Consider the following 19,136-nt stretch of genomic DNA (forward strand, 5'->3'; position numbering starts at 1 on the left):
GGAATAAAACAGGCTTGGAAGAAGGAGTGGCATCCACTTCCAAAAAAGCTTGCCTCCAGAAACTCTATGAACTTGGTGAAAAGATGAAAGTTTTGTGTTCAAGACTTTTATTCATATGGTGCTATGGGTTGTCTACAACTTAACACTTAACAACAACAACAGCAAAGTGTATATAGATGTATGTATGTATATATAATGTGTGTGTATATTAAGTGCAATGTGTACATATGTATATGTGTATGTATGTATGTGTGTGTGTGTGTGTGTGTGTGTGTGTATATATATATATATATATATATATATATATGTTTTTGTTAAGTGCTGTAAAGTTGTAGATGACCCATAGCGACCTTATGGATGAAAGTCTTGAATGAAAAATTTTCATCTTTTCACCAAGTTCATAGAGTTTCCAGAGGCAAGCTTTTTTGGAAGTGGATGCGACTCTTGCTTCCAAGTTTAATTCAGGAGATCCATAAAAAACAGACATGGCCAAAATATTTTTAAATACAAGGCTAAATCCGATCAGCTCACACCCTGTTGCAAGCAAGAGCCACACCCTAGTCTCAACCTCAAACCAGCAAATACACCTTCATAGAACCTGGCCATTCCACTCATCTTCCCAGTCTAGAAATAGCCTACAATCCCAATGGCATGCCAGTCAAACCCACCAGCTGCTCCATGGGAGAAGGATGGGTAATATCCTCCCATACAATTAACTGGATTAACTGTCTCTGAAATCCTGCCAAGGGGGTCAGCTATTGGTTGGTTCTGACTCAATGGTATACAATAAAAACAACAATAACATTTATACATCATTATAATTAATTCTGTATTATATTATAGATAGTATGTATAGTATATATAGTATATAGTATATTGTGGTGTTAAGGGTTTATTGTTCAAAATGGCTTCCCCAGCCATTGATTGACTTGGCCATATAGATGAACAAGAACACCTAAATAGGGCAGGTTAGCCTATCCACAATGGAATTGGCTAGTCTTACCATTAAAAAAGCAAATCCAGCAGTAGAATTTGACAATCTGACCACCATAAAATAAGGAGTAGACATGCAGTATGCTCCCTCTAGGGCCAGAAATTCTTGTGCCAGCTAGATCTAAAGCTCCAGCAGTCATAGCAACCACAGTAAAAAATCAGAAATCTGACATGAGAAGCAATGGACCTTGGGACTTCTACAACACTCAACCAGAGCTAAGAGCTGTTTACCCAGTTTGTTGGAGGACTGGGCAAGGAAAGTTATAATCTGCAGGACTGAGAGCTTTGTAACACTTGCCTAAAGCCTTGAGGCCCAAGGCTGAGGTGCCTTCGAGTATGTTTCTGAAACTGTCCTGAGGACTATGTAACCTACTGCCAACCTGAATTACAGCTTTTTTACTACCTTAACATGGTTCTGTGTGGTCTGTGAGCTGTTGCATGAGGTTTGGGATCTAATAAAACAATAAAATTTGTATTGGGATGAGTAGAATGAGGTGTAAGAGTGTGGGCAATCTATGTGACCTTATGGGAATTGGTTTTGTGCTATTGACAGGGGCAATTCCCCTTTGTAGATTTGTCAAAGTTCATATATGGCTGACCTCACATGGTCTTGGCTATCTATCTATCTATTATATATATATATATATATATATATATATATTCCTGCAAATAAGAGTTGTGACCATCATTGACATTACAAAATAAATGGTCCTTGTCTCTAGAGTTGTAGATATACTTTCTCATTTGATGTTTTCTTGTTTGTTAAAAATAAATATAAGCTGAAGAGTTTAAATTTTCAATAATTATATTTATAGATAGAAAAATATTCTAATTCAACTAAATTTGGTTGTCCCTAAAAATATCTAGTAAAAATAATGCTCATAGCTAAATTCATAATTCTATAGAGGGAGCCCTGGTGCTACAATGGTTAAGCACAGACAGAGCTTTGGTACCGAAGGTTGGTGGTTCAAACTAATCAGGGGCTATGTGGGAAAAATATATGGAAGTTTGCTTCTGAAGTTTTAAAAATAGCTATGTATTTTTGTTTTTATCAAGGAATATACTTTAATCATTCATTACAGGGTTTTATTTACAATATATTTTTACAAATATTTTACTGAGTTTTTGGTGAAATTTAGCATTAACAAGTTAGGTTCTCATTTGATATTTTCTACAATACTTGTTTAGTGCTTTTTACATTTTCTACACTGTTTTAATAATTTCTTCATATTCTTCTTGCTTCTTTTCCAATATTCTGGTTCACCCATAGTGTCTCATTTTATGGGTTTTTTAAAGAGTAAATATTGACTTTTTATGCTTATAGATAAGTTTGTTGTCATTGTTATAAATAGAATACCATTCTCAAAGTTACTAATCTTTATTTTGTGTGCCACTGTGATATTTCAATAAAAGATGATCTCTGGAAGTAGTTTTGGTTGGTACAATGGGTTTCAAAGACATAAAAACTAGTGGAAGTTTTGGAAGAATATTTTTTTATGAATACTTGATAAATAAAAACTACATTGCCTACATAAGTTTCATTGGTTTGTCACTGGTTGAGAAATAGTGTGTTAAAGTAGTTTTTAAATCCCATCAGTTGAAAGAAATAATGTGAAACTATATTGTGTTACCGGGCACTCTGGTGACTTGTGGTAAGCAGTTGTGGTTTGAATCTACCAGCTGTACTGGCAGAGAAAGATGCGCAATCTCCTCCTATGTGATTATTTGCCTCTGAAACTCCACTGGAGGGTAAGCTGTGGATCAAGTCCATTTTGATGAAATACAATGATGATGAATATATAGTATGTGAATAAATTATTTATAGTATGTGAATAAACTATGCTCAATGTGTATTAGAAAGGATAAGGTCAGATGTACTATTTTTTCCAATTACTAGTACAGATAAATATGCAGTTACTAGTGAATAAGAGTAAAAATACTTAACTTATTGTATCAGCTCATTAAAGTTCAAGATTTCTGTTATTTTAGGTACTTTGACTTAATCTTGCATGAGAAATTCACTTAAAGGTCAGTGACTCTCTATAAGAAGGATTCTGACTTTAAAAACAGTATGAGGCTATATAGGAATTGTTAGGTCTGGACAGGGGGCCAAAGGGGAAAATGAAGAATTCAAAGAATACACACATAGACAAGAAAAGTGAACGGCCTCACCCACCTGGCAGAACTAATGAATGAATCATAAATCACAATAGAATGACCTTCCCTATCCTCCCTAAAGACCCTGTTATAAAAATTCTCCCAGATACATACATTCAAAGTGCAACTTCCTCCTTCTTCATCTTCAGAACGAGGAACCTTGCCCAGAAGCCCCCCAATAAAGGTGCTTTTAAGCTTTCTCTCTTGTTCACTGATTTTTTTCCCCTTAAGTCCTTAGCCTAATGGGAATAAGTCTCAAGTGATATCACTAGAAGTTGAAAGTATCACTTGCTAGATATTTTTTAGGTAAGTGAAGCTATGCATATATCTTTTATTTTTCTATTTTTATTGCAGTATGTATACTTGCAATATTGTTGTTGTTATTGTATACCATAGAGTCAGAACCAACTTCTAGTTGACCCTTCAGCAAGTTTTCAGAGGCAGTTTAACTGCATGGGGGAGATTGCCCATCCTTCTGCAAAGCAACTGGCAGATTCAAATCACATTCCTTTGGGATTGCAGTACAGCTTTTTACCACTAGGCCACCAGAGCATTTTTGCTGTTGTTGTTAGGTGCCATCAAGTCGAGTACAATAACTCATAGTGACACTATAGAGTAGGCTATTTCCTAAATCTTCATACATACAGTTCAGTGACATTAACTACAATTATTATATTGTTCAACAATCACCACTATACCCAGATTTCATCACCATTAACAGAAGCTCAGTGTCATCTAAGCAGTGCATCTTTTTGTGAGTCAGACAAACATATGATTTACTATGCTGGAGATGAAAAGGTGAGGAAAAGTGGGGGTGCTTTCATAGTTAAAAATCTCACTTCTAGATGTGAGTGACAGGATAATATCCATATGCATGCAAGAAAGTCCAGTGACTACCACTATCATTCAGCTATATGCACAAACAACCAGAGCCAAAGAAGAAGAAATAGAAGATTTCTACCAGCTTTTGCAGTCAGAGATCAAACATGCGATCATGATGCATTAATAATAATGGTTGACTGGAATGCAAAAGTTGGGAACAGAGAAGAAGAATCAGTAGTTGGAAAACATGACTTAGTGACAGAAATGAAGCTAGAGATAGAATGATCGAATTTTGCATAATCAACAACTTATTCATTGCAAAAACATTTTATAAGAAATATAAACTCAGGTTATACACATGGATTTCACCTGATGGTATGCACAGGAATCAGAATGATCACATCTGTGGAAAGAATTGCTGGAGAAGCTCAATACTAGCTGTGAAAACTAGTCCAGGTGCTGATTGTGAAAGCTGAAGATAAGGAAAATGAAGTCAAGTGCACGGGAACGAAAATATGACCTTGAGTCTATCACACCTGAATTTCAAAACCATTTCAAGGAAGAGGTTTGAGGCCCTGAACACTAATGAGCAAAGACCAGATGAGTTATGTATGGGAGGATATCAAGAATATCATCCAGGAAGAGTGCAAAAGGTAGAGCAGGAAGAAAAGACCAAAATGGATGGCAGAAGAGATTCTGAATATTGAACTAGAGCACCAAGATTCCAAAGCAGAGGGAAGAAATCAAGACATCAAGGAGCTGAAGATAATATTTCAAAAAGAAGCACAGGAAGACAAAGTACTATAATGAAATGTGCAAGGAGCTGGAGTCAGAAAATTAAAGAAACCAAACTTGCTCATTAACTTGCTCAAACTTATTTCTAAGCTGAAGAAACTGAAGAACAAATTCAAGCCTAAGTTCAATACTTAGGGATGCTTTGGGCAGAATATTATATGATCCAGGAAGTATTACAAGAAAATGGAAAGAGTACACAGAGTCATTGTATCAAAAGGAATTGGCAGACACAAAAGAATTTCATGAAACAAAATATGAGCAAGAGCCTGTGTGATGGAGGAGGAAGTTCAAGCTGCCTTAAAAGAATTGGTAAAAAACAAGGGCCCAGGAATTAATTGATGGCATATTTCAACAAACAGATGTACCCTGGATATGCTCACCAAGTTGTCCCAAGAAATGAAATCTAGAGGACAACCACCTGGCCAACTGACTGGAAGAGATCTATATTTATTCCCATTCCAAAGAAAGGTGATCCAACAGAGTGTGGAAATTATCAAACAATATCATTAATATCACATGCAAGGAAGATTCTGCTGAAGATTATCCACAAGTGACTGAGAGCTACCAGAAGTGCAGGCTGGGTTTAGAAAGGGTCGTGGTACTAGGGGTATTGTAGCTAATGTTAGATGGATCTTGACTGAACGTAAGGAGTACCAGAGGAATGTCTATCTGTGTTTCATTGATTATGCAACAAAGGTGTTTTGACTGTGTGGATCACAACAACTGTGTCTAACTCTGAGAAGAATAGAAATCCCAGAACACTTGATTGTGCTAATGCAAATTTATACTTGGACCAGGAGGCCGTCATCAGAACAGAGCAAGGAAACACTGTATGGTTCAAAATTGCCAGGGATGTGTCCCATCTCCATACCTTTTCAGTCTATATGCAGAACAGATTATCTGGAAGGCTGGGCTCTATGAAGAGAAATGTGGCATCAGGATTGGAGGAAGACTCATCAACAATCTGCATTATGAAGATAACACACCCCTGCTTGCTGACACTAAGAAGGACCTGAAGCGCTTGCTGCAGAAAGTCAAGGATTGCAAGCCTTCAATATGGATTGAAGCTGAATATCAAGAAAACAAAGATACTTACCACTGGGCCAACTGGCAGCATCATGATAGATGGTGAAAAGACTGAGATTGTTCACAGCTTTAATTTGCTTGGCTCCACAATCAACATCCTTGGCACCAGCAGCCAGGAAATTAAAAGACGTGTTGTGGTGGGAAAAACTGCTGTTAGGGACTGCTCCAAAGTACTGAAGAGCAACAATGTCAGTCTGGAGACCACGGTATGCCTGATACAGGCCATAGTCTTTGCAATCACTTGCTATGCATCAGAAAGCTGGACAATGACTAGGAATGATAGGAGAATTCATACCTTTGAGCTGTGGTATTGGAGAAGAGTATTGAATATAACATGGACTGCAAAGAGAATGAACAGGTTCGTCCTAGAATGGATTAAACCAGGCTGCTCCTGGGAGGCAAAGATTCTGAAGCTTCGTCTGATATACTTTGGGCATGTTGCAAGGAGGGACCAGTCCTTGGAGAGGAACGTCATGCTTGGGAGGTTGTTGGGACAGTGCAGGAGAGGAAGACCCTCTCTGAGATAGATTGATTCAGAGACTGGAGTAATGGGGGTAGGTGTGTCCGAGACAGTGAGAGTGGCACAGGATAGAGCAGGGTTTAGGGCTGTTGTACATAAGGTCACTATGAGTTGCAGGGAACTTGTTGGAATATAACAATAACAACAACATATATAAATAAAACTTTTAATTTGAACAGCACAAATAATCATGCCGAGTAACAAGCCAGTAACTAGATGGCACATAACAACAACTGCTGGTTATCCATATAAACTGCTGTCTTTTCAATGCTGGTTGACAAAGAAGCATTAAAGAGAAATTAATTAAGGTCTTAAAAACTATTTCCAATTCAACTCACTCCTATTGAGTCTAAATCAACTCATAGCTGACCCTCTAGCAGATTTTCAGAGGCAGAAAACTGCCCACTTGGTCCTGCAGAGCAGTTGGTGGTTTAGGCCTGTTGATGGTGGATCTGAGAAGTAGGGAAGACTTAAAAGTTCAGCTGACATCTACTAATCCCTTAATCTAGAGGTGGAAAAGGAAAGAAACACTAGTTTTATTCAGGAAAATGATCAAAATCCATTAGAAGCAGTAAGAGTAAAGCAATTACATCATAAGCTATTGCCCTGTATACTACTGCAGAGAAATTTTATTAAAATAATAATAATTTAGCTTAAAATCTAAAAGAGAAAATGAGGAGAGTAAGTGGTCAAGAATCAAGAATAAAGTTGAGTTATTAGAAGTTGATTTACTGAATAATCACTTAACAGAGTGCATATTATGGCATTTTAAAAAAATTCCAAGGTACCAAATAATCTATTTACTTATTATAAGCTTTTTAATGGAGGAAAACCTTGGTAGTAAATGTGTATATTAACTGCAAGAAGTCTTTGCAGAAATGTAAACCTAAGAATTAATGTATGTGTACATGTCTAGGTATGGGTAGAAATTACTCTAAAAGACATGGACAAACATTATGTAAATAAATACAAAAAACAGATCATTCCAAAATCATGTGTCAAGCAATTCTGGATAAGTTCAGATTACAGTATATATACGGGTAATGTCAGAAATACAGAAAAGTTAAATAAACACAGAGGTTTCTCGAAACTTGGGTTTTTTATTTTTGAAGACTGAATGGTCCAAGGACCAAGCTACGATAGCTTCTCATTCATGTTCTTGTCTCCCTTATCTATGGACCACTTTTGGCGGGTCTGCTGGATGTTGTAGTTTTGTCTCTCCTTATTATTCTGGATGACTTTCCCCCACTATGTTGGACCCTCATCTAAATTTTCACTCAGAATTCATTTTGGTTCCACATTTGTATATCTTTATCTTACATTAAGATTCTTATAATGTGTAATACTCATTTAAAATGTGTAGTTTAAGTCTTTAGGGATGGTGTTAAAGATACTGTAAATTATTATAAGATTGACTAGATGATGTCAACTTATTTTACAACAAGTTCAATTAATCAGTATACATATTAAGGTATCACTTACTGACCAGAGTACAAGGCTGGGCCTCAGGGGGTATAGTATTGCTATTCATTTTCTATGACAATGAAGACTTACATTTAGCTTGCACAGATAACAAAAAAGAGTATGTTCTTTTCAGAGGATAATAAAAAAAATGGTATTTATTAAGAACAGATTAATGTCTCAGATTGTACAAGGGACTGGATATCAAAGAAAACAAAGAAATGAAAAGCACAAGCATTTAAAAAATCCCAATAAAGCCAAACTCTTAATCTTGTAGTTAGATAATGTTTTCAAATACTTTGTTAATTGCTGGATTTTACTGAAGTCTTACCGTTGTTGTTAGGTGCCATCCAGTCAATCCTGACTCATAGTGATCTCACGTCATAAAGCAGAACTGTCCCATAGTTTTCTAGGCTGTATTCCTTACAGGAGGGAGTGATGGTGGCCTAGTGTGTAAAGAGTTACACTACCAGTTCAAAGGCAAGCACTTTGAATCTACCAATCAGTCCAATGGAGAAATAGAGACAATCTCCTCCTATATGATTTACAGCCTCTGAAAACCTGTTGGAGGATCAGCTATGAGTTGGTCTTAGCAATGGCACACAACAACAATTACAATTCTTTACAGGATCCCAACATCTGATCTTTTTTTTCTACAGAGCCATTAGGTGGTCCAAGGTGCTAACCTTTCAGTTAGAAGCCAACTTTAACCTGTTTTGCCACCAGGGCTCCTTTCTTTGGTTCTAGAGTGCTAATATATTAGAAAACAGAGTGTTATTCAGAACTTGCACTTTGCTTTGACTCGCCAAAAGTTAATACAACCCTGATCTTTCTTTAGCTTGTCGTCTTTGAAAGATTTATATAAATACTGTATATTGAGGGAACATTTCATCTTACACAAGCAGAATGCTTTATTCTATTTTTGCCGTTTCTTAAAATCAAAGTAACGGAGAAAGAATTATTCCCCTAAACTCATTACTTATTGCTAACTTGACATATTCAGTTTGATCGTCTGGTATAATGAATACTTTCTCAAAGCTAAATTGATTATCTTGACACTCGCTCTTGGCATGACATAAAGAAAGTTTCTAACTTCAAATATAAAGTTTATATATTAGTACATTATAAGGTTCAAAAACTAGAGAAGCTAGGAAAGTATTAAAACACCAAATGTATTTGTTATGTAAGTGGTGAAACTATGAATTTAAGGCAACCTGAATATGGGAGGCCTAAGTAAAAGGAACTATCTAAAATGATGACCTCAGACATGATGTCTTTCCCCTATTATTTTATACTTGAACAAAACAGGTGGCAGGACACGCCTATTTCGTTTGTAGAGAAAGCAATCACAGATATTCTATTATCTAGCTACCACATTACCCAGGATATTTTCTTACTAATAGTTCCATCATTCATATACATTGTGTTTCATGCCTGTACATTGTTTTATATAATCTTTCATTCACATTGTATTTCATTCTTGTATACTGTGGGGTTTTCCCTCTTACAATTATTTTACTAATAACTACTTTTATGAAAGTGTGTAAGCGAGCTACTTCATACCTAATGCCTTAATAGTCCCATTTTATTTTTTTAGTTTTCTTTAAAATTTTTTAAAATACTGTATGATTTCATTAATATGAAATATCTAGAATAAGCAAATATTCAGAGAGCAGAATATAATATTGATTACCAGGGGCAAGAGAGAGGAAAGAAGTGAGTCAATGTTAAGCAGCACCACATTGCTGGTTGTGGTGATAAAAATTTGGCAATGAACATTAATGACAGTTGAATAACATGGTTGATATAACTGGTGTCAGTGAATTATACATATGAAGAAGGTTAGATTCTCTCAGCAAAACATTAGACAAACCTGTAAAGTGAATAATAACACTACGGAGGAGTGTAGTGCTCACAAACAACTGTGTGAGAGAAAAGAGGCAGCATTTGCATAAAAATCAGGGCTCAAAAGGAAAGAAAGGGAAGAAAAGAAGGACAAGTGGGAGTGGAGGCATTGGAAGACTGCTTCTGAGTGTGGAAGGGATTGCAATCAATGTCACACAGCAACATGTCTATAGATTACTAAACACCAAATATGCATAAATTATGGAAAGCTAACATCTATACATTATGGAAGAAAATGAACATGCTTTATAAACTTTCACATAAAACAATAAACAGTTAAAAAGAGATGAGTAGAATTGATATATGCTGCTATCAATAGTTTTGCAATACTTTTTCATATATTTTTTAATTAATTTCAATGAACATTTACAGAGATTTCTATTGGTTTACTTACAAAGTTCATATATATTGTGTTTCACATTATCCTTCATTAACATTGTGTTTCATAAAGTCTTTCCCATTCTTTGCTTTATAAAATAATCATCATTGAATTATGCCCGTCATTACCCTGTCTTTCCAAATCCCTGCCAGGTCTTTCCCATTTCCTATACCTCCTCTCCCTCCACCTACCAGATTGTGTAACCCTATGATTTGCCCATGCCAATCATAAGCCCTCTGCTCCCACTCTCCCCACCTCTTGGAATATCCCCATTTTAGACAGCCAATTTCTAATTTGCCCATCCCTAACAAACCAGTACTCTGAGGAAGAAACACATCCCTTTTGCTGAATAATTCTCTGTTTAACTTGAAAATTCTGAGCATTTACATCCACAAGCAAAGCCCAGGAATCTTGATCTCAAAATTTTCTGTGAAAGCATGTGGCCAGCAACTGTAGGAGTGGAAAGTTCTAGGTGGTCATTTCCATAACGACACTTATAAACTGCTTAGTGTGAAAAGGGCACCTTGGTAAGAACAAGAAAGTAACTTAAAAAGGTCATGTGAATTCTGTGAAATAGTACAATCAATTGCTGCATATCTGTCAATTAAAGTAAGAACAGAGTGAACATAGTAAGAGGGATAAAAAAGCAATCACGTGGTGGGGTGTTCAGGGTTCAGTGTGCAAAATTGTTTCCCTAGCCATTTGTCTTTGACTTTGCCATGTGGCTGAGTGGAAATATGCTCAAAGGGTGTGTTAGCCTTTCCTCAAAAGGATTGGATGGTCTCACCATTAAATTCCACAGTACTAGCAGCAGAATAGGAAAAACCTCACTTGTCAGCAAAGAAAAAGCAAGAGAATGGAACATGTCCTTTGAGGCCAGAGACTCTTTTACAGCCAGACTAGGGTGTAATGGAGCAGCAGCCATAGTAGCCACAGAGGAGAACCAGAGACCCAACATGAGACAGAGCTGACCTGAACTGCTAGATCATGAGGAACCAGAGCTAAGAGCCTTTGCCCAAATTTCTTGGACAGCTGGTGGAGAGAGCCAGAACTGGCAGGACTGAGAGCTTTAGAACCCTAGCCTAATGCCACAATGCTCAAGGCTGAGGTACCTGCAAGCACATTTCAAAAGTTGTCTTGACTGTATTCAGCTGCTAATCTGAATTAAAGCCTTTTGACTTCCCCAATATGGTTCTATGTGATCTGTGAGCTATCACCTCAGATTCTGGATCCATTAAAGCAGTAAGCTTGGTGTTGCGATGGGTAGAAAGATGTGTGCGAGTATGAGGGACATACCTGACCTCATGGGAAATGGTTTTGTGCTGCTGATGTTTTTGATGGGGACAATTCCTCTTTGTGAAGTTAGTAAAGGCCAGATATGGCCGTCCCATGCTGCCCTTGATCTTTTTACAAGTGGTAAAAGGTCTTCCTCAAAGATTATCAGGGAGTGTAAGTGCTATTTACATAACATTTAATTAGGCATTACAACATATTAGGTATTATAAAGATGTGCTCCTGATGAAGTCCTCAGTGTGCTGTACTGCCCACTGGAAGGAAAAGCTTCTCTTGATGTTCAAATCCAACAGTTGTTCTGCTGGAGAAATATAGGCAGTCTCCTCCAATTAAGTTTTCCAGTCTTGAAATCAGTCAAATCGACTTGATTGCAATGAGTTTGAGGGGGTTTTATTTTAGGCATTAAAAATAAATTGGAGATGATTTAAAGTACACAAGAGGATGTGCTGGTTACATGCAAATACTATGCCATTTTTTATAAGGCATTTGAGTATCATGGAATATTTGATACCTGCAGGAGTTCTTGAAACAATGCCTCAGGGATCTTGATGGACGGCTATAATTATTTATGTATAAGATTATATAATACATTAAATTAACTGTTGCTCCTATTTATAAAGCACAGACTAAAAAAATGTGCATGGATAAAGAGAAACACTTCAGGCAAAGCAAACGAGATTGGTTTTGTTTCTCAAACAAGGAGCAAGGACAGACAGTATCTAATCAGAGATTCACATGTGAAATGTGTAAGCTGTTAGAAACCTTGAGATCATGGTGGTAAAACTGCCATCAGAGATCATTATAGTGAGGGTCCCTTGTCAGGGAAATGCTCTCTCCCTTCCTCTCTCCACCCCCTCTGTTCGTATTACACCTATTTCTGATGCCTCTTTAAACTTCACTGCCTGCTATGACAAGTCAGTCTTTCCATTTTATCGACATTCCTAATTTTGATTGAGATAGACACTTGGGAAATAAAAGACAGTAATTAGCACATGTTGGTGCCCAGCCTTCAAATAATCAGGCTTTCGATACACTGTGGGATCAGAGCAATCACACTTGTGGGTATCACTGTTTAAAAAGCAGAGCTCTCAACATTAAGAAAATCAGGACCTTAGGCTGCTCTTCTCTTGCTCACCATGACCGACAGGGATCATGAGCACATAAAGCTATTTTTGCTCTCAAATTACCCTCTGAACACTTGCTTGAGAAGAGATGTCCGTTTAATTAACCCCACTGTTTGTCTGGATCTCACCACTCTGACTTCTGGGAGATTGCAACCCCATGTTTGTCTCTTCTCTCTCTGACATCTCCAATCTCTTTCCTTTAGCTCTGTGCACTCATTTTTCAAACTTGCATAGCTCTTTTCTATCCCAGATTATCCTCCTTTGATCCCACTGTCCTCTCCAGCAGACACTGTTTTTTCACCTCTTTGACATACTTCTCCACTTCTTTATGGCCTATGCTCTTCATATTTGTTTTTCCTTTCAAATTGTCTTCTAGTCATGACTTCCCTCCCCATGCAAGCCATTTCTTGATGTTAAAAATGATCTCTTTAAATAAGTGCCCTTATTCTGTTTGATCTCTATACCATTTTCCTCTCTAAAAGATTCTTGATGTCCTTTTATCCCTTGAGATCTACTTCTGATGCCTCTTCTTCCATTTTTATCTATCCTTTGCATTGTTTTTCAACCTTCAAATCACAGAACTCAGCTTTTGTTTCTCTTATCTTTTGTTCTACCAAAAATTTTAAAAGCAAAATATTTTAAGCTGTGGTTCTTGGTCTGCAATTCCTAAGAAGTTCCAGCTGAGAGTCAGCTGGGAGGACAGGCAGCAGGCATCTGCCTATGAAAGAACAATTCAGCCTTGTATTCCACACTTCTTTTGGAGAACTTGTGTGTGTTTATCAGTGCAAGGGAAACTACATCAGGGGCATAAAAGCTAGATTTAATTTCTTGTTCAATCAGTAACTATGTGACTTTGTACAAATATTTCAGAGCACTAGTGAGACTCTTGCATCCAACACTTTGCCGTCTCCTTTGTCTCAAACCCTCTTCCTACGCTATTCCTCAGCACCTTCTTAATTCCTCTTGTTTTGTTCTCTCTTATTCCCATGGTACCATAGCACTCTACACCTAGTACCCTAGCACTGTGCCTGGCACAAGCAGTATGTTTAAAGACCAACCGTCCTGAGTTCCATTAAGGATATCCCAGTAAGAATAGGCAGTGATAACATTGTTTTCAAATTATGATAAGCATAAATCACATGTACTGGTATCATCCCTCATTCTGATCCAATTCTTCTTCCTATCTACATGTTTCCAGAGTGACCCTAAACCTACATTCATACCCCTCTTAATACTGTTCACAACACCCTTACTCTATTGGTATTTATTGGAATAGCGATTTTGTATTTCCACTTTCACTGTTGTCCAAATATAGGAGGGCTCTGTTTACAAGTATCTCTAAAGATTCAGAAAAAAATTTAAAGTACCAAAAGCCTTGTTACCTTGACAAAATCTTAACATTGCATTTTTTTGTTTCATTTCAACACTTTCAAAGTCTTATAATTGCATATGAGGTTATAAAATCTCCCAATGATTTAAAGTCATATCACAGCAGTTTAAAGAAATAGCATTTTTTTTAGCTGTTGCAAAAAGCTTTATTGTTTCATTTGGTCCAAGGCTTGGGCGAAGGGCTTCTGGGTGGATAAGATTCTACATTAGGGTGGGATAGAGAAGCTTGCTGCTGTTGGCAGGGGGACACAGAGGTTTCCCCCTGCAAGTCCCCGCAGACCCCCTAGTCATGCTTGAGGGTGAGACACTCAAAGAGATACTCGTCCAGACCAAGAAATAGCATTAATTAATGTAACTCATTCTTAAGAACATATAGAAATATAATGTATGTGGATTTTGAATGCACACCAATATAAAATAAAATTGTAAAAAAAGAACATATTGCTTCAAATAGTTGCTGTTGTAAAATCCATACATAAAATGCAACAAAAGTCCTACAATTAAACCAAAGAATGGCCACATTTAAAAGCACAATCTCAGAAAAATCCCAAATTGCTTTGTACCAAGTCTAGAAATACAAAGTCTCCTACTGCCATTTAAAATCTTAAACTTTAAGATCACCTTCAATAGGTGAGAGCTGAGTATCTCCATCACAAAGGTCACGCCTCATGAGAGCAAATGAACTCAAGTCGAAATGTTTTAATCACATTTAAAAAAAAAATCAAAATAGCACCATTTAGAACTACTGAGTTTCTTTTATACTCAACTCTGTAAAATTTTTTATCTTCATCACTAAATTTCTTTGGCTAACATTAAATAGGAAAGACTCTAAAGGAAAACTGAAGCAACAAAACTTACACCAAACAAAATTCCTGTAGAGTAACACTAGCCTTAGCTCACTCTACTTGTTTCAGAAAATGCTTAGCAAATAGGACTTCAACAAGATATTCTTAGCAAGGGTGTTATAATGTGAACTCAGATGTCACGAGTGGCTGATTGTGTTCCCTTGGAACTGACACATAGCTGACCTTCCAGCAGGTTTTCAGATGTAGTAAATCTCATAGGAGGAGACTGCTCATCTTTCTCCCACAGCTGGTGGATTCCAACTACATACCTTTGGGTTGGAAGTGCAGTTCCTTACCACTAAGCCACCAGCACTCCCCTAAGTGGCTGATTAGATGACTTAAAATTCTGTTTGACTCTGAGAGTCCATGATTTAGGCCATGAATCAATTTAACTCATAGGCTCAGACATGTTATTATTCATAAGGTTACTATGAGTCATACTCAACTTGAAAGCACCTAACAACAACAAAATCTGCTGAGTTCATTTCTCATATTCTTTACAATACTAAGATTTATAAGAAGACCAGACCAATAGCGAACAGGGAAAACGGTACTTACGAGTACTGTGTCAGTAGATCCAAATCATTATGCATGTTGATTGGATATGCTTCACTGAGTTCAAACAACTTCTCTAGGGCTTCGTAAATGAAAATGATGCAAATAAGAGAAGCAAAAGCTTCTTCGGTAAACCGGGTGATGTAGCAGACAAGGGAGCTTGCATCAGTGGCCACAAGGATGATACACAGGGTTGCAGTCCAAAGTCCAATACTAGCCCTTAAAGATAGGTATGACAATCCATATTCTCTACAAAGAGGAAGAGCGAAGAACAGTGGGGGAAAGGGTCACTTCACAGCACATTGAAAGTGAATGAAAATAAGCCCAAGTAAGGAAGTAAAAGTAAAACAAGCTTCACATCCCACAAGTCATTAAATTTAAGACCCAATGAATATCTGAGCCCATGCCTTAAATTGATCCATGGCCTACATCATGAACTTTCAGAGTCTAACAGAATTTTAAGTTATCTAATCAGCCTCTCATGGAGGCTTTTGATGGCTTAGTGGTAAAGGTTTGCACTTTGTCTGAAGAAAGCATCTAAAGGAGTTAAAAAACAAACTAAATAGAGTTTCTCAATGCTGGTTTTTGTTATTATGGGCCATCAAGTCAGAATCAGTTCATAGTTGACCCTCCGGCAGGCTTTCGGAGGCTGTAAATGGCGTGGGAGGAGATTGCTCAGCTTTCTTCTCCTAAGCAGATAGTGGATTTGAACCAATGCATTTGAGTTGCCAGCACAACTCCTTCCCCTTAATCTATTAGATCTAGTATTGAATGTCAAATACACGTATTTTATTTTTTTATTTCCATGGAGAGACAAAAGTTCCAAACTAGGTCAAACCAGACATCTCCTAGCAGACCTCTGAATGCGATTATCAGGAGAGTGAACAAAATAAGAGAAACAGAATCGGACTAAGGGCCAAGGATATATAACACTTACTTGCAAAACTTAAACAAAATCTTTTCAAACACCAAAACTGGTCCTGTACTCCCCAGTATGGTCAAAGGCTGCCCGCCAAAGAGAGAATAGGCTATCCCGGTCATGGATGCTCCAAAGAGAGATTCGATTGCACTCTGTGTAGAGACATAAATGGTTCCATTACCTAAGCTGTACAGGCAGGGATCACAGCTGGGGGGGGGGGGAATCTCAGGCATGAGTACATGACAAGCTCCTGCACCATAACGAAAAGCAGTCTGTGGCATAACAGGATGAGGAAAGGAGTGAGCATAGGCAGAAAATGAAGAGTAGAAAGAGTGGATGTGTCCTCTCCACCCTCCAAATCTCACTTTTCTGTTGCCTTACTGAAAGTTTAAATATACTTGGTGTAAGGATCTGGATAAAAGCATGATTTGGAGATATGGGAAGTAGCTACGCATGAGATCAGAACCCTGCGCACTTCTCAAAATAATTTGTTCTGAAATAGCCTACTTTCAGATAATCAGTTTCTCTATATATCTGGGAAATTTCATATGAAGTTTGTCTGACAGACCATACATCAAATCTCTCTTCATAAAGGAATCCAAAATTAAATGCTCGCTTATCTCACTATGACTCTCAGAAAGTTAAGTTTCAAAGTACAGAGAAAGGCACAATACTTACAATGCGACCTTCGGTTGCTTCTCCCAGCAGTCCTCCAAACGTGATGACCGGAGACATACACGCGCAGTAGAGAAATAGAAAAGATGCTAAACACTGCAGGCTGAAAGCGTCTCTGAAGTCACTCCAGAAGTATGGAGCTTTCCTTTTGATATCTAAAATAAGTCCCCCAAAAATCCTAAGACAGGAGGGAGAAACACAACAGTGAACCTCACATATACAAGGCATGTAAGAAAACAATTGTTTTGTTACCAAGACACAGAGCATGTTTTCCACGAGAAGAGGTGAGATAAATACTACCTCGGCTACAAGGTATTATCAAGACCTACAGGAAGAGCTTTACACCACAGTATTATCTCAAGTCCTTACAAAATACTGTATAAATAACCAAAAGGATCAGGCTCTCTCACACAAGGTTCAGTCACGGCTGTGCAGTCAACATTCACAGGAGAATCACTCAAATGACTGCATTACGTTATCATTTTAGTCCTCCAAAAAGCAGGTTTACTACCCTTAAGAGTTGGCACCGTTTTCTGATTATTTCCATTTAGCATTGCAAAGAAGGAACAAGGGTAAACTAACTGGTGTACTCCAGCAGTGAACTTCACTCAAGAAAGAAAAAGCAGTGTTTAACCACGGTTCTAGTTACCTACTCTTTCTACCACAAAAAAAAAAGTAGAGAGGGAGAAATTCTCAGGAGATATTATCCCAGGCTGACAATGATGCTTTTGAAGATGACAGCAATACTTAGAATAGACAAATAGGTCCCAGAATAATTATTCTATTTTTAAGAGACTGAGAGGGCCTTATAACAACCAATATGAATAAATATAATTTTGATCCACTATTCCCTATATACGCAGAAGATGGATGGACAATCTCCTCTTGTGTAAATTACTACCTCTAAAAAACACACTGGAGAGTCAGGTATGGGTCAATTGTGACTCTGTGGTGCACAACAACTGTTCCTTACATATCTTAACGTTTATTGTTAGCAGGACAATAATGGTCTTGTAATAATCTGATTTCAACTCCTATCAACCAAGTAGGACAGAGCAGAATTGCCCGTGAGGATTCTAAGGCTATTCTCTTGATGGAAGCACCCTTGCAGAGCTGGTCTGTTCAAACAGCTGACCTTTCAGTTCCTAGCCAAATGCTTAAACTACTGCGCCACCAGGTCTCCTTAAAGATGGCCTTACTTGATAAAGTCTTTTATTTCTAATATAACCAGAAACCAGATGGAAATATTTGAAAGAAGACTGTGTTGGAGCAAAGTATTAAATTATGTAATATTGTTAAAAATTTAAAATAAAAGTAAATACATCAGGGAGTCTTATAGTCCAAATTAAAATTAATTGTTGTCTTCAGAAAGAAATCTGAAAGTGTGCATGTTCATAACAATGGAAAATATTCCTTATTTGCTTCATCTAACATGGACATACTAGTGCCATATTAAAAGCTATCTTATTATGATATGAGTCCTCGGTCACTGTTTCCTAATGGCTACTTCCATTAGAGGGATGAATGTGAAGGAGGAAAACTTGAGAGAAATAAAATTTCAATTGGAAAAAAGAAAAGACATGAAAAAGATAGCAGAACTTATAGTGGACCCATAAAATTCACATACCTACACAAGGATCATCCTAAGAGTTCTCCACCTGTTTGGGGTTGTTTTTTAGTTAAAAAAATATTCATATTTTTAATTTAAGGATCATTTTGAGTCACTTGTAAACTAGTTAAAGGTACAATTCAAATGTTAACTTACTGGTCTATGTATCCATTCTTTTCCTTATTTATATCCCATAAATTCCCAAAACAATTTGAGATGACTATGGTCTATTAATTAGTAATTAGTATTTAACATTTCTTAATACTTTATAGTAGATCACTATTCTCTAATTAATGACTTATTAGAGCATACATTAGTTTGAACAGTTGTTCTATTACTGTGTAATAAATATGCTATTAATATTAAGAATCTAAATCCAGAAGTGGGAGTTCATTACAGGAACAGTACTAGAGTAGCCCAGGCAAACACCAGCAACTTCAGGAGAGCAGGTGGGAAATGGATACTTCAAGTCTGGTCAGCAACATAAGCTGTAGAAGAACTCTGGAATCAAGAGACTGGATACAGGTGACCTGGGAGAATTTAAGAAGTCATGAGGGAAAAATGTACTAAACACACACACACACACACACACACACCACCAAACCGCTA

The 19,136-nt window shown here is 37.2% G+C and overlaps 1 protein-coding gene across 1 annotated transcript in view; it reads right to left on the minus strand.

Annotated features, from left to right (window-relative positions):
- The window catches only part of SLC4A10 (solute carrier family 4, sodium bicarbonate transporter, member 10), a 315,078-nt gene that overhangs the window by 80,338 nt on the left and 215,604 nt on the right, over positions 1 to 19,136 (minus strand). Inside the window, exons 12-16 of the mRNA XM_006879486.1 lie at positions 18,992 to 19,057; positions 18,684 to 18,754; positions 16,922 to 17,096; positions 16,262 to 16,395; positions 15,328 to 15,573 (exon numbers count right to left, since the gene is read on the minus strand). Of these exons, the coding sequence (XP_006879548.1) occupies positions 15,328 to 15,573; positions 16,262 to 16,395; positions 16,922 to 17,096; positions 18,684 to 18,754; positions 18,992 to 19,057 (692 nt within the window). The remainder of the gene's footprint in view (positions 1 to 15,327; positions 15,574 to 16,261; positions 16,396 to 16,921; positions 17,097 to 18,683; positions 18,755 to 18,991; positions 19,058 to 19,136) is intronic.

The sequence above is a fragment of the Elephantulus edwardii genome, unplaced genomic scaffold (assembly GCF_000299155.1).
Source record: "Elephantulus edwardii isolate Elephantulus edwardi_28Jun2011 unplaced genomic scaffold, EleEdw1.0 scaffold00003, whole genome shotgun sequence".
In the NCBI taxonomy this organism is placed as follows: Eukaryota; Metazoa; Chordata; class Mammalia; order Macroscelidea; family Macroscelididae; genus Elephantulus; species Elephantulus edwardii.